The sequence below is a fragment of the Oryzias latipes genome, chromosome 5, assembly GCF_053564925.1.
Source record: "Oryzias latipes strain Hd-rR chromosome 5, Olatipes_Hd-rR_3.1".
NCBI lineage: Eukaryota > Metazoa > Chordata > Actinopteri > Beloniformes > Adrianichthyidae > Oryzias > Oryzias latipes.
Window position 1 is genome coordinate 31,909,564 of NC_136241.1, and position 15,737 is coordinate 31,925,300.

A 15,737-nucleotide genomic window follows, 5' to 3' on the forward strand; every position below is an offset into this window, starting at 1 on the left:
AACTTGAAGTTTGAGCCAAGTTTCAATTGATCATTTGAAATTTAAAAAAGAAGATTCATAACCTTTGTCTGCAGTGCCACAGCTTATCAATGATTGTAATGATGGCGCATAAAGTTGTCTCACCTCAAAAGCAAAGTCAGAATCCAGTCAAGTCCAAAACACACACACACAACCTCATGAAGTCTGGGAAGTCTTAGTCGTCTTTTATAGCATACGGACGCCTGTCCCTCTTATTATTCGTCTCATTAACGTTTTTGTCCAACAGCAACAACAAGAGAGGAGGGAGTCTGACCCTGTATGAAAAGAAGCAGCATTTTCTTTCATGGCACTGTTCTTTCAGTGGCTTTTTTTTCTCACAGCTTCAACCCATTGTCGAGCGGTGGAGACAAAGTAAGGCTTTGAGATGAAACCCAACAACCCAGCCAGAGAAATGATAGCATGAGTAGATGGTCTTTGTTTGGTACATCTCTCCTCCAGCTCTGCCTCAACCTGAGCTGTGCCAGAACACAACAGGAAATATTTTTAAAAAACGGATGAGATGTTGAGAAATCTGTTTCCGGTCAAATTTAAGGCGCTCTTCGCCCTTTCCTTCAGTCTCGTCCATTTCTTTGGGATTCACTGTAATCAAACTTCCTGTTTGAGTCACCCTGAGCTCACACTCATGTTGCAGCCTGGCACCGATAACATCCAAAGAGTGTGCACTCCCCAATGTGCCATTACACCCGTGAGGGGTGAAAGGTGATAGCCCGCTCTGCTCTCCCTCAGGTGCGAAGATGCTGTAATGTGCAGGATGCCTTTGTGCTGCCGGATGGAGGGAACGAGCCTGTGAGGGAGAAAATCTTTGCAATGAGTCAGCGAGCAGCACATCGCAGAAATGCTGCCATTTTTGACATCTTACAAAGAGTTTTAGAAATAAAAAAGAAATATGGAAACATTAAAAAAACACTACATTTTTACATGAAAGGCAAAGTGTTAAAAAAAATGTTATGGGCAAAAATCACCAGTTTATGAACTTTGAAGTCAGAATTCCCCTTCACACTTGAAATTCTATTGAACTCAGAAAAAGAAGGAAAAAAAAGGAAAGTGAAGAATGCAAAAAAGAATATTTAAAGTGTCTTTATTTTTTATTAACTACGTTAATAAAAAACTAAGTTATTTTAAGACATTGTTGGAATTAAAATCGTGTTTTTTAAGCAATGCAACAAACCAACAAAAATGACACGCAACAAACAATCACATGCATAGATATGTGAAACCTAGTTAGGATTTTTATTCATGAATTAATTGAAAAATGAAAAAAAGAATTATTAAACAAGATATGGAGGAATAATGAAAATCTGTCAAAAAATAATAATCTAAAACTAGAGTTGCTTAGTGGCACAAAAACACACAACTCCATTTGAATTTGGAAACGGAAAGAATTTAGTTTTTTAATCCCACAATTAGCAGAGCAGATCTACTTGTCCATCTCAGATGTGTCCCCAACATCAACAAGCATGTAAAAAAACAATGTGGACCTTCAGAAACAAATTCAATTTGGGATGAAATCTAGTTTTCATCATTTTTGACTGTTTCTGTGTCAAATCAGATTTTCTCAGATGATCATTTGCATCATTAAAGATGCATTTGTTTAAACTTAAAAAGAGTTAGACATTTTATAACCTTTAAATGTATTACTTCAACAATCAGACCCCTGTGGTTTATAATATTTTTTGTGTTTCTTGATTAGACAGTCTTGTTTTGTTTGCTTGAGGAAAACTACAGTTGCCCTGAGGTACAAATCAATCGACACAAAAGCATTTTAAAGTTTGAAATAAAAAACCAAAACAAATATCACAAAACAACATTTTATTTTAGAAAAATAAATTCTACAAACCAAAAGAATAAAAAAACATTTCAGAAAACAGAAATATTTTCCAGAAAACAAAATGAAATGTTAAAAATAAAACACAATAACATTAACCTTTTTTTTTCTGGAAATTACTGTATCTTTTTTTTTTTTTTTTACATTTTTAGTTGAGTTTTTTATTTCTTAAATTAAATCATGTTTATCAAGATTTGTTTTGCTATTTTTAATTGTCGTTGTAATCTTTAAAATGTTTGTGCATCTAGTGATTTGTTGATGTGAATTGCGCTTCAGGGCCACCATAGAAAACAGTCATGCCGGTTGGGGAGGGGGGCTCAGATATTATGGCGGGGGGGGGTGGTTGTAGTGCGTAGGGTTTTAGGGTTATGGGGGGTGGCTGTGGGTGCGTGGCGATCCCTGGGTTGCTAAGGTCGCGTGCCTGGGCTGGCTTGCGGAGACGGGGCGCCGGTCGGGTGGTGGCCAGCTCATGGGTTCCGGGGGCCCTGGCTTCGTCCCTGGCCTTTGTCTCGGTGTCCGGCGCCCGGTGGCCCCCATGGCTGCCGCCTGGTACGGCTAAGCGCTCCTGTCTTGTGGCCTGGGGGCCGGACACTGGGTTCGCTTGTGCCTCTGGGCATTGGGGGGGCCCCTGTAGGGGGGCCCTCTCTGTGCCTGGCTGGTGGGGTGGGCGGTCCCCTCCTCCTCCCCTCCCGGGCTGCCTGGGTCCGGATGCTGGGGGGGCTTCTGGCCTGGGGGGCTCTCCTCCCCTCTCCTGGTCTGGCTGGTCTGGCTGGGTAGGATCTGGCTCCCTTTATGAACACACGGTTCACGTCGGCAGCATGCATGTATCTCCACCCCCACGTGCACGTGCACACTGCCACACTGCTCCCTCTCTGCTTCATCCCTCCTCCTTACCCACAGTGTATTGATGGACAGAATTTTTTTTTTTTCTCGCTCATCTTAGTGTCAGATTTTCACCTTTGATGTAACATTCGTCTTTCCAGCAGATCTGGTATAATTGTTACAGCTTAAAATAATAACTTATTCAAATCAGTGCTTGTATCCCCCACCTTTTCACCTTTCTTCCTTTTACTCTCTTCCACCCTCCCCTCACATTCTTCCCCTCTCCCTCCCCACACACACTAAATGTAACAAATACATAAAAAATAATACGACAAAAAGGGGTTTATACAAATCTACACTCTAGTTTCTTGAAGCTATATAACCTCTTTTTGTGATAGTAAAACCTGTCCAACACAAAAAGCCTTCAGCTCTAATCTGTTTGCTCAGCTGTTGGACAGAACAAGTTAAGAAAAAAAATAAATAAAAAATAAACAGTCATGCACGTTCTTTTCACATACAGTTCTATTTATTTTACACTCAAATGTGTTCAGATTTTGAATCGTCATTAGAGAAGAAATAAAAAAAACAGACAGAACCTTCTGACTTCCAGGCAAACAGGAGAAATCATTTAGATCAAAGAATCCGCTCCATATTCAGGTTTCTGAGAGCAGTTCTGAACAGCGGAGGCTGCTCCAAAACTCCAGACTGATCTACATTTGGACATTAAAATGGCTCAAACCGTTTGAATCTTTAAGTATCAAGACCTGTGTGTTTTTTTAACCTGTCATGTCCAACAGCTGCCCCTCCTCTGTCAGACAGATTTTATCATAGACAAAGTGTATATTTGTATAAACCCCTTTAATATTTGAGGCTAAACTTTATTTATAATAATTATATTTACATGCATTCTTTGTTGGACAGGACAGAAAAATGAAGGGTTAGAGATGGGATGTTAGAGATGGGGGGTTAGGGGTTAAGACAGGGGAGATAGGGGGTGTGGGGGAACAGTTGATAATACAGAGTCATTACAGAAGAGTGGCATAAGTAAATTGCATGACTTAGTTCTCAAATACAAACACTAACAGTCTGCACACATCTACTCACAGGCTCTAAGTATATTCAGACACAGACTTATCTCACAGGGCGCAACGACTGAAATGAACGTCTGCACACAGACAGGATTTGCATAACCAGTACTATTGGAGAGCGGTGTTAAAGACAATACCCATGTCCGTATTTGTGCAAAAGTGAATAAGCAGGTGGTTTGAATGAATGTGTGATTCAATCACACAATCACAATGCTCCAGCAAAGGCAGGAGGCCCTGCACCCCACACCCCAGAGCCAGGGGCAGCCCGGACGATCCAGGCACCCAAGAGCCCCCTTGTCAAACAAAGACCCGGAAACAACTACCCTCACGTGCGCCGGACCCCCACCATGGAGACGGACCAGGAGGACTAGACCCGGCAGCCCCCGGCTAAAAAGTGGGAGGAACAGATAGGGAAGACCCCAAGGTGCTCCAGGCCCAGACCCACCGTCCGGGAGTCCTGAGACCTCACCCACCCCAGAGGCATCCATGGCCAGCCCACACTGCACTAGACCTACTTTTAACCTTTGACTTTCAACTTCTTAATTCCTCTGTTGTAATCTTTGTGTAATTTTTTCATCCATTTCAATTTAGGAAGTAAAGGAATTTAAAGGAATTTAAGATGAAAGATGCTTAATCAAATGGTAAAAAAAGAAACAAAGACAAAGAAAAACAACGTAAAACGTTATCTTATTAAAACAGAAACCTTTTGAAAACTTGTGTTTGTTGCTTTAAACCTCTGGGATGTGTTTTCTTGGGAAATCCCTGACAGGAAAAGGCCACGACAAGCTTTCTAATTCCGCTGTGCGAACCATCAATTATTCACCTTACTGTAAAAGAGGGATGAGGAGAGGTCAGGCAGGACGCTTCCTCCACACTGTAGATGATGTTGATTCGCCAAAGGGGTCATCGTCATCATCCGCGTGATGAAGGGTTATTATCACTGCTGACCCTGATGGCTGATGACTCACACAGACACACACTTGTGTGTTAAAGGCCCTCTGTCTCATTTCTACTCAGATGTGAGTCTCCTCACAACAAAAAAACCACACACCCACACAAACACGCACACACACACAGACGCACACAGAAACAAATGTACACTGTGGGCTGTTGAGACATTTCAACGCGAGTAAGCCGGGATGATGAAACAGGCGGAGTGTGCTGATACACTATAGATGAACCTGCTTGGCACAGTGGCCTGCGTTGCTATGGCAACAACATACGGCCTTTCCACCAGTCGGCAGGGTGAGAAGACAGAGTTGTGATAGTGAATAGTTTCTGAATGTGAACCTTGTTGGTCCTTCCTCTCTCCATCAGCCGTTGCTGTGTGGCCAACGATGAAATCAGAAACCTTCCCTTTATTTATTACTTTTTTTTCTTTTTGACAGGAAACTTGAGCATAAAGGTTGATTGGAATGACTCCCACTGTCCATACAAAAGTGTGAATTTGTTTGGGCTACAGGACAGAAACAGAGGACACAGGTGGTCTGGTTGCACCGGGTCTCATCTGCTGCGATGAAGCTGCTCATGTGTTTTTATTATTTGCTTCTGGATCAAACATTTGTTCGATGTGAGTATACAGCTATTTTTCTGCTCTCTTTATCTGTTTTTAAGGAGGACCCCGATGTTTATGGCTAAAACTTACGCTTCGATTAAACGAACATAACAAAAAATGACTTGGATGCTCCGTGTTATTCTAAAACCAATATTCAATGCCAAATATAATATGGTTGAATACACACACCTAAGGCCAGTTGTTTGTCAACTTCTAACCAAACTTTGTTCGGTTTTATGAAAAACCTTTCGCATAACTAGAGGCTTCAAACTTAACAAAGATGGAACTTTTGTTAGTTAACCTATGAATTAATTTCTTACAAAATTAAGGAAAAGACATTTTTTAACCAACAAAAACCCAAAGTGCATTTTTGAGCAAACTTTTTTTTGCTCAATCGTTTTTTTTCAATCTTGACACTAAGTTGCCAAGGCGCTTTATTTAATGAAGGTAAAAACATCTTTTATTGTTTCTGTTATCTTTAAAAACTTACCAAGAATTTACAGAAATAATTATTTTATGTGAGGGCTGCACGGTGCGCAGTGGTTAGCGCTCTTGCCTCACAGCAAGAAGGCCCCCGGTTCAAGTCCCGGCTGGGGGACATGAAAAACACAACATCAATGGGGGACCTTTCTGTGTGGAGTTTGCATGTTCTCCCCGTGCATGCGGGGGTTTTCTCCGGGATCTCCGGCTTCCTCCCACCATCCAAAAACATGCTTCATAGGTTGATTGGCAACTCTAAATTGTCCATTGGTGTGAGTGTGAGAGCTAATGGATGTGTGATTGAGGATATTCTACCCTGCGACAGACTGGCGACCTGTCCAGGATATCCCTTGCCTACGCCCAAGTGGCCGGGATAGGCTCCGGCAACCCCGTGACCCCGAAAGGGAATAAACGGTAAAGAAGATGAATGAATGAATTATTTTATGTGGCTCCAGGGTCTTTTGGGTTGCTGTTGTTGCTTAACACGTAGTTTTCAGTCACTACTGAACGCCCACTCATATAAACACACTCCAGTCAATGACACAGACACTCTACCTTTGTCGGAAATTTGTCTTTTTTCTTGTTACTGCACTGGTTTTATTTTTATACATTACCTTTAGCCCTTCTGTTTAAAAATGCCAACCTTGTACATCTGCATATTTGCACACTGTGGCTGTCTCTCGTTTTTGCCCAACCGATGTCTCTTGGTAACAGTTTACTCATTACAATTTACAATTGCAATGACATTAAAAGATTCTGATTAAAAAACAAGAACATATCTTATTATTTTAAATGTTTTATTGAATAAAGAAGTTGCTAATCCACTTCTTTGTTTTCTCTTTTTAGTTAATAGAGTTACAAAGTCAGGAAAAGGATCAGACAATTTCAAAAGGGGGTGGAAAAAAGTTATTTTGACATTTACAGAATTTCTCTTCATTTTACAAACATTTAATGATGCAGATAAATGGAATTTAAACGATTTAGTTAATCCAGAGGCCGCAGTGTTGAAGGCTTTTAGATGTGGATTACCTCATCAAGGTGTCAAAGCTTAAAAAAAAGTATGAAAAAAAGACAAGAAATGTTTTTTTTGTGACTCATATTTTCTATAATTTAATCCCTTCATGCTGTTTGTGGTTGATACAAAGCCAACTGTTAAAATACAGGATTCCACTTAATTTAGCATTCCCTTGAGTGGAAAAAATACATTGAAAACATTTTCTCATTTGGAATTTAAGTCAGACATGAAGGGGTTAAAAGCAGATCCACACTAACATAGGAGATAAATTTTCATGCACTATTTTCTGTGTAAGCATCATAACAGGTTCTGCTGAAAGAAGTTTGTAAAATGAACTTCCTCTTTTTTCAAACCTAATTTTTATGACTTCTGCTTGTTCATTTATTGGTTTTCCCTGATGGATCCCTTGTCATTGCTCCTTTTTTTGTTTTTCTGAGAACCTCATGTTCCACCCTCCTCGTGTTATTTTGCTGGGTTGTTCTTCGTATGGTTGCTTGATCAGCAGCCTGACAACCACTTCTCCCTGGGTTTGCGCTTGCAGGCAGCGTGCAGATGCAGAGCCGTATCGTAGGGGGTTACACTGCAGCAGCACATTCCATCAAACACATTGTGTCCCTGCAGAGCTCCAGAGGACAGCACTTCTGTGGTGGATCCCTCGTTCACAGGTACTGGGTTTTGACTGCAGCGCACTGTAACATCGGGTAAGAAGAGTTATCATCAAACACATGTCAACTTAAGTTATGCCATAAAAACTTTTTTATGCATTATTTTTGGAAAGCTTGCATCATTCTTGGAAGAAATAATGTGAAAGAATCCAGTTCATTTTGAGTGTTTTCTTGAAATCATCCATCGTCTGAACCTGTTTAATGGCTTTCAGGTTGCTGGAGCCTATCCCAGCTACTGTTGGGCGAAGACAGGGTACATCCTGAGCAGATCACCAGTCTGCTGTAGGGTGACAATCACACACATTCAAACCCAAAGAAAAATTTATCTTAAATTGATGAAATAGCCAAATATTGATTGTGGAAAAAGAGAAAACATAATTCTGTGGAATATTATTGATTAATATGTGAAAAGTAGATAAAGGGACAGATTTAAATAACTGTTAGCTTCTATCTATCAATTTTTCAAACGATTTTTTTAATTAGTTAAACTGAGACTTGTTTTATTTTAGTATTGAAGATGGTGGTCATATTTATGATTTTATATTGCTTTTTACATGCTTAAAATAAATTAATACCTGAGTTTTGACTTTCAAAGATGCCAACTATATTTTGGACTTTGGTAGAAAAACCAAAGTGTACAGAAAAAACCCACACAATCACGGGGTAAACATGCAAACTCCACACAGAAAGAACCCAACTACACCACCACTGTCTTCTTGGAATAATATAAAATAATAAATGCATACAGTTTTGTCTCTTTAGGGAATCATTTTCAACAGACTGATTTGTTTGTGGGGGCATAGTTAGAACTTTTATAAAGAGCTTCTTTGCTTTGCTTCTTCTTTCTTTAGTTTTAAAGAATCCTTAATTCGTTTGATATTCAGAAAAATCTACAAAGAAATTTTTTAAATATTAGCTGTTTAGAACCACCTGAACATATCAAAGATTTGTCCAGTTTTGTGTGTAAAAATTAAAAGACTCTGCATTAGGGGGCTGCACAATGGAGTAGTGGTTAGTACTCTTGCCCCAGAACAAAAAAACCCTGGGGTTTGAACCTTTTGTGTGGGGTTTGCATATTTTCCCTGTGTGGGTTTCCTTTGGACACTCCAGTTTCCTTCCACAGTCTAAAAGCATGCTCCATGAATCAACTGGTGATAAAGTGTGAAGTATTCCTTTGGTGTGAATGTAATTGCGTGGTCCTATGGCGGATGGTCAAACTGTCCAGGATGTACTCCACCTTTACCTAACTGAAGCAGGATAGGCTCCAACAACTCTCTGATATTAAGCAGGAGATGAATGAAACTCAAGCTCCTCCTAACCCTGACCCTGACCCTCACCAAACAATCTATATGGTCAAACTCTTTAATAGACCAAGCATTTAAAACTTTCTAGATGCTTTGTCCATACGGAACCAACCACCTTTTTTCAAAATAAATAGGAAATGACTCGTCCAGATGGTTCCAACAGATGCCTTCGTCTTAAGAACCTAAGAACAGTTTTCTTATGGGCTTTTAAAATTAATCAGACTTTTTTGTTTGCGTGTTCATTTTGGGTAGCAGTAATTAATAGCAGCCAATAAAAGAAAAAAAGAAAAAAAAGTTGAATCCTATACTCTAAAGTTGAAGCAAGAATAAAAGCTTTAGGAGTAAGATTACTATTTGACAATCTTGTAAGAAGTATGTTTTCTTTTTTCTTTCTTTTTTTTTTTTTTTTTTACCAGCCTGAGATTTATAAAAGTTGTTTTTTGTGATACAAAATGAGAGTCAAATCATCAAATATCCATCAGGTGATTTTTCTGAGCCTTTTTTTATGCTTATGGCATAAAATCATTGTGTTTTAGGGCAGACCAGATGATGATAGTTGCAGGTGACTACAAAGTAAATGTCTTCGAGGGTACTGAGCAGTATGCTAAACCCTACAGGCTGGTCACCCATCCGCTCTACAACAGGAGCACCAACAACGCTGACATCATGCTTATTAAGGTACTGTGCAAAGGTTCACAGAAACGAAAACTTCAACTTCTGAAACAAACGTGGATCTTTATACAGCTTCTGTTTCATCAAGCGATAGAAGCCTAGCCATCAGAATTTATGCTACGGTCACAAATACAACTGCCACCGTGCGATGGGGAGGCATCAGAAGAACCTTCAAGATTTTATCCCGCCGCCTGATTTTTTGAAAATCATTGGCATGGTCATGAATGTAGATGTCCAGCGGCTGTCAGTCAGGTGGGGATGATCCCTTTACAACATTGGCTGGGGGCAGTGGGAGCCATATCGCCGCCGGCAGCAGCTCTGATTGGATGATATGCAAATGTCTCCAGATGGCGCCTGTCCATATCAAGTGCCACTGGTACTTAATTTACAAAGTTACACATTTTTGTACAGCATGCCCCCCAAGAAACCCTGAAAGGGCAAAGCACCATCACTCAAAAAAACAGAAAGTCCAAGTCCAAGAGGTCCGATCGAAGTAGCATCAACGTTGTCAATGCTATCTCCCTATTTGAAGGCAGGACCCACAGATCGCCAGATTGACATGGGCCCCCAGCCAACAGCCCTCATCAAGTGCTTGCGCTGTTACCATGCGATTTCAAACAATCACATGGTGGGCACTGGGATGGCAGCACAGGGGCTGGGGGTGGCTTAAGGGTAGTAGTGTGAAATTGGGTAAAATCATCACATTTTGGAACCTTCTATCAGTCAATCATTGCAAAATGTGGTCGGGTGGCCACTGACCGATGTATAGAAAAATTGGTCAGTGGCCAAAAAATATGAAAAAATTCCAAATTTTTTCTTAAAAACTCCGTGGCTGCCTGCCAAATTTGCTGGAAAACCCGCATTGAGTTTGCCGCGCCGTGGGATTTTGGGAAATGTGACCATAGTGTTTACAAGAGAAGCTTCCCACAACCATGACCAAAAACAGATTTATAATAATGATAAATAAAATGGTAATTAGCCTTTTATGTGCAGAAAGCCAAGTTTGCGTAAAAAATGCAACACAAAAAATGTTTTTACATGAAAAGGTTTTTAAATGGATAAAATAAAAAATGCTATAACAATAAGCAAAGTTAGCTCTAAAAGAGCATCCGTGCTTTTATGAACTGAGCTTCAGCTTGTTTTAACTGTATATAAAACTAGAGGATTAATGATTAAATGGAATCAGAAAGTGTCCTGCACAAGAGGAAATGTTTGGAACATCAAATAAATTCAGATCACAGCAAAAAGCCAGGAGGAAAATGCTGCATGAAATTGTAGGAAAAGATGGAGAAAGCAGTGAAGAGAAACTAATTTGCACACGATCTAAAGACTCCAAATGCCACAAAATGCACTTTGTTTTCCAACAGCAGCGTCCTTAAATTAGCATAGCCGTCAAAGAAAGGTCTGGAATTTATTAGTAAAGTATTTATACTGACTATTTGGTAAATAAGCACACTGCTCTCATCTTCTAACCCTGTATGTCTCACTGCTGAGAGTCAAGATGCAGGCAGTGTAGAACTGCTGATCCACAAGAGACCCACCCGGGTCAGAAGGAGGCACATGCAGGCTGAGAGCAGCACAGTGTTTTCTGCCAACAGTAAGAGCTCCGCAGCGGCTCATGACCTTGTCAACTCAAAAGCTCATTTTAACCAACCCACTGCACATTTTGTGTGACCTTGTTCAATTAGCTTTCGTCTTTCTCCAGAAAGGCTCCTTCCATGGCTGAACAGCGCTGGCGTTTAATCTTAAATGAAGGAGTCATTAGTTTTTTTCTGAGTTAAATGAGAAAGGACAGGCCTGCCCCATCCGTGGATGTGGGCTGCAAAAGCTCACTGCGTTACACGAGGAGAAGGGAGTCAATTCCAAAGACTCTTTAAAGTAACAAATAACTTCAAAAGACTCAATTTTTATACAATTGTATTTAATTATTACCCCCTGAGAGGGATTTTAGGACTTATGGGTACATTTTTTGTGAATATTGTTGGCATATTATTTTCCCAAAGTACTGAAATGTTATCTCTTTTTCTGTCCAGCTTCGAGCGCCGATGATCTTAAACAGGATGGTGTCACTGGCTCCTCTTCCCAGGCAGGGGACAGGTGTGGTCGCAGGCCACATGTGTCGGGTGTCTGGGTGGGGGTACGACAATCAGGGTGGAGTACAGGGCCCTGTCACGCTGAGGACAGTCCATGTTCCTGTTGTTTCAACTGCAAAGTGCAACAGCAGCGACTCCTTTGATGGGAACATCACAGCAAACATGATCTGCGCTGGACACCAGGCTGGAGGAAAAGATGCTTGCAAGGTGAAAATCCCATAAATGTTGAGAGACATTTTTATTTAAACCACTGAAAACTTTTTACAATATTTGAACTGTTCAGATTTTACAAGAGAACTTTCAAAGATGCGCTTTAAGGTGACCACCAGTCAGAACTTACTTGCTGACTTTCTTCGTTATTTTACTTTACGACAAAACCATCCTTCTAGTAAGAACGTCCTTCTGATAATATGAAGATGCTGTTAATATTTGTGTCGCTTAAGCCATAACCAAATGTACCAGTGCAGTCTCAAAAAATCATGCTTTTAGAAATCAAAATAAAAGCTCTAAAAAGCAAATGTGATGAAACATTTTCAATAAAACATAATTTTAAAGTGAACTGTTTGAAGTCCCACCCCACTCATCTTTTGATCTGTTGTAAAAGCGTTCCCAGTGATCTTTTGATTATGAATATTTAGCCAAAATCCAAAAACCTATAACGTTTTCTAGGACATAGTTTCTGCCAAGCGACAGAGGTTTATTGGAAATCCTTCTTTGAGTTGTCAACAGGACTGCTGGCATGGAATAAGCCGCCCCCACTTCCCATCATCCATTTGTTTTTACTTTAGCTTACAGCCCCACAAACCCCCAATCCAACATTAAAGGTGCAACAAAAATGTTGAGCAAGATTTGAACTATCTAGCTGTACAGTTTAGATCCAGATTCCAGCTCAGATGAGGAAAACAAAGAGGATTTTTTTTTCCAAAAGTATTTTTTCATCGGGTCCTGATTCACAACGATTTGAATAAAGAAATACTCAGAAATGTGTATGGTTTAACTTAATTTTCTTTATACTTGTCCTCCATCTTCAGAGGCTAAAGAAAATCGGAGTGGGTCTTTCCATGCACAACAGTGTGCTTTCATGATTTTGTGTGTTTTCAGAAGGAGTTTGCACTCAGCCTTAAGTGTGAGTAAAAAGTGAAATTCAAAGAGTGAATAAGCAGCTTTTTATGACTTGAGACAAACTAAAGAGAATAACGCAAACTAAAAAAATAAATAAAATGATTCTAGTAAAGATACTGTAAAAAATATCTTTTTTTTGTCTGTTTAAACCCTCACTTACCAAAACATTCGATTATTCACGGGGCAGAAGATGACTGATATAAGATGAAAAAAATGAACATCCCATAAAAATGGAATTTATTTAGTTCAGAGATATTTCATCTTCTCCTCTGTCAGGTTCACACTTGCTTTGTGTTTCAAATCATCACAACGATTTCTGTTGTTTTATTCCCCCCTCAGTATAATTGAGTGGCAATAAAAAGTTTTTTATGATCATTATTGTATTTTCCTTTTTTAATTTTCTGGTTTGGCCATGATCCATTTTCTCACATATAGTTAGTTTCAAACTGTGTTCCTTTATGTTAAGTCATGTTCAGGTTTATATATATTTATATATGTAGAAAGATTGAGAGAGAGAGAGAGAGAGAGAGAGAGAGAGAGAGAGAGAGAGAATTAATTTTTCTTCTTCTCTTTTTTCATGTTTTTTTTTTCTTTTTGTTCTTTTCTTTTGTAGTTTTACTTTGACTAATACAAAATAAAAGCAACATGTGCCTCCAAATTCTGACACTTTGGTAAAGTTTAAGCATGATCTTAATCTAGTAATGCGTCTGTCTTCTGCTTCCAATTAGCCCTTGTGCTATCTTGGATGACCCCACCCGTACATTGAGGTGTTCTCCCTACCATGACAAAGGTGGATAAAGGTGGAAAGATTTCATGTAATCCATGGACACCAGTGAAGATCACAAATCATTGAAGAAAAAAGGTTCAGTGCACTTTCTAGTGGGTCTAGATGACCCAACTCCCAACGTTAAAGTGCCTAGAATATCACAAGGGTTACAGTTGGTTTTGCATCAGATGCAGTCCTGCAGAAAGCTTGCAGTGTCGGGACGTCTACTCCATTGTAGTGATTGAATCATGTTTGCTCCCCTGTTCTCATACAGCATGTCGTGGATGTGAAAGCTTTTCCATTCTGTGTCCTTTCACCCTTTCAGGGAGACTCTGGTGGACCACTGATGTGCCGAGGGCGAGTCTACGGTTTGGTCTCATGGGGTAACGGCTGCGGTGATGCAAAGTTTCCAGGAGTCTACACAGCGGTGTCCAGATTTCGCCGCTGGATTGACCACACAATCTACAGCTCGTCCCAACGCTGTGCCAGATTTGGATGAACAGGGAGAGGACCAACAAATAAATGAAGAAAATGATTTGAGTAATTAGATCTGGAGGGGGTGGGGGGTTTTAAACCATGGAATAGAGCTTTTGGAACATCTGCAAAACCTACAACACATTTAATTGTTTTATTTTCGAAAAGAAAATAATACTATTGACATAAAAATAGTGAAATCCAGACAAATCCTTCTTCAACAACGCAAGTCAAATTATTTAGAATTAGAGTTTAGAGAAATAGGCAAAAATTCAATTTGCACTGCAAAAATAAATGTTATCAGCCCTAAAAATGTTTGTTTTAATGGCAGCATTTAATCTGATGAGAAAAATGTCCAGATGTCTGTGTTTTTCTATTTGGAATAGCTTGACTTAAAATTAATTTCCAATTTCAGCAGCAGAAATCGTTCATTTTATCTGATTTGCAGACAATAAAAATGTTCCTGTTTTTTCTAAACTACATTCACATGCCATTACTGGATTTCACTTTTACCAATTTCATTGCAGTATTCCTAATTAAACTATCATCTGTCTTGTTTGTCATGTTATCACATTTCCTTTAGCTGATTTCTCATTGTTTGGTCACGAAGACTTATTCTTCTTTTCACTCTTTCTTAGTGAATCTGTAAGTTTGGAGTTTTAAATTTCTGTCATGATTCCGAAATATCTCTTTTGGTAAAATTCTCCAGCTTTTCTTTGCTTTTATCTTTTTTTTATTTTTGGACACTATAGAAACAAGTAATATCTGCAAAATGTTTGTCAGCTATCTTTTTTATGATTTAATATTTAATTTGAACAGATATTTTCTGTCAAAATTCACTTTTTATAATGTGCAGACTAAATGACTTCTGTTTTCATAAATTTAGCATCAAAAACGACTTTAACCACAAGTGTTAGTTAAAGTTTTATCTGTTCACCCCTTCTAACAATTATGGTAAATAATATGTTTTTTTTTTTAGCAAACAACATGTACAGGGAGTTTTTATGATAAAATCTGTGAAACTTTTATTTGTTTTACATTAAATTTGTGTTTATTGTCAGATGACCCTGAAATAATGCAAATCAGTCATGCTAACTTTCAAAACTATCAAATGAACCTAAATGTTTTCATCACTTTTAACTAAAGGCTTTACACTGACAGACGTTTTTTAGAGTAAAAACACATTTTAGAAACAGAGTAAGTGGTTTAGAAATCTATTTATAGCAATTAAATGCGTACAATTTACGATTTTGTAGAATAATGTGAGCATCTTTAAGTGTTTGGATGCAGATAATAGCAGTTTGATATAAATATTTGCTATGAGTTTTAAAAACTACAACCCGCTAAATGCAAAAGGTTCTTTTGTTTTTAAGCTGGTTTGTTCTTATAGTATTGACGATGATGAAAGATGGATTTTGTGATACTGCCATGCTCACTTCAGGTCCAGAGGGAGTGGGTGTATCATAATTGCCCTTTTCATTAAAAAGAAAAGCTGTGTCCGTTTTCTCTTCTGCAGATATCAGGTGTCACCTTATTGTCTGCGTAAAAACCTTTAGGATCTTCCGAGAATTGCCGGCGTGTTAACCCATGCCCCTGTTTTTTGAGACAAGCCTTTGTGTTGCGATTGGAGGCAGTGGATGGAAAACTTTGTGAATTTGTTTCCTCATACAGAGAGGTGCCCTGAAGCCACGCAGGTTTGAGCAAACCGTCCAGCCTTTAAGGACATTGTAAACCAGAGAAAGGCCAACATGTTTTCAAAGAGAATCAGGTAACTCCTGAGTCTGCTGAGAATTGTGTTGATATTCATGGTGGAAATG

General features: G+C 39.2%; 1 protein-coding gene across 5 annotated transcripts; it reads left to right on the plus strand.

Annotated features, from left to right (window-relative positions):
• Positions 1–4,581: 4,581 nt before the first annotated feature.
• Positions 4,582–14,633, plus strand: camk2n1 (calcium/calmodulin dependent protein kinase II inhibitor 1). 5 transcript variants are annotated; one of them, XM_078948133.1, is made up of 6 exons: positions 4,582–5,019; positions 5,237–5,344; positions 7,366–7,525; positions 9,411–9,471; positions 11,499–11,765; positions 13,772–14,633. In XM_078948133.1, the coding sequence occupies exons 1-6, from the start codon at positions 4,950–4,952 to the stop codon at positions 13,943–13,945; spliced, it is 840 nt and encodes a 279-aa protein (XP_078804259.1). In that variant the 5' UTR covers positions 4,582–4,949; the 3' UTR covers positions 13,946–14,633. The 5 variants fall into 5 exon arrangements, with proteins under 5 accessions (XP_078804259.1, XP_078804260.1, XP_078804257.1 ...); XM_078948134.1 differs by having other exon boundaries at positions 4,583–5,019; positions 7,366–7,489; XM_078948131.1 differs by having other exon boundaries at positions 4,584–5,019; positions 9,330–9,471.
• The last annotated feature ends 1,104 nt before the right edge of the window (positions 14,634–15,737 follow it).

Excerpts from the sequence above, each read along its gene's own strand:
- camk2n1 (XM_078948131.1), top strand. The coding sequence starts at position 4,950 with ATGAACCTGCTTGGCACAGTGGCCTGCGTTGCTATGGCAACAACATAC. Across the intron at positions 7,526-9,329 it reads GCAGCGCACTGTAACATCGG|GGCAGACCAGATGATGATAG; the intron begins GTAAGAAGAGTT and ends ATTGTGTTTTAG. Across the intron at positions 9,472-11,498 it reads CTGACATCATGCTTATTAAG|CTTCGAGCGCCGATGATCTT; the intron begins GTACTGTGCAAA and ends TTTTCTGTCCAG.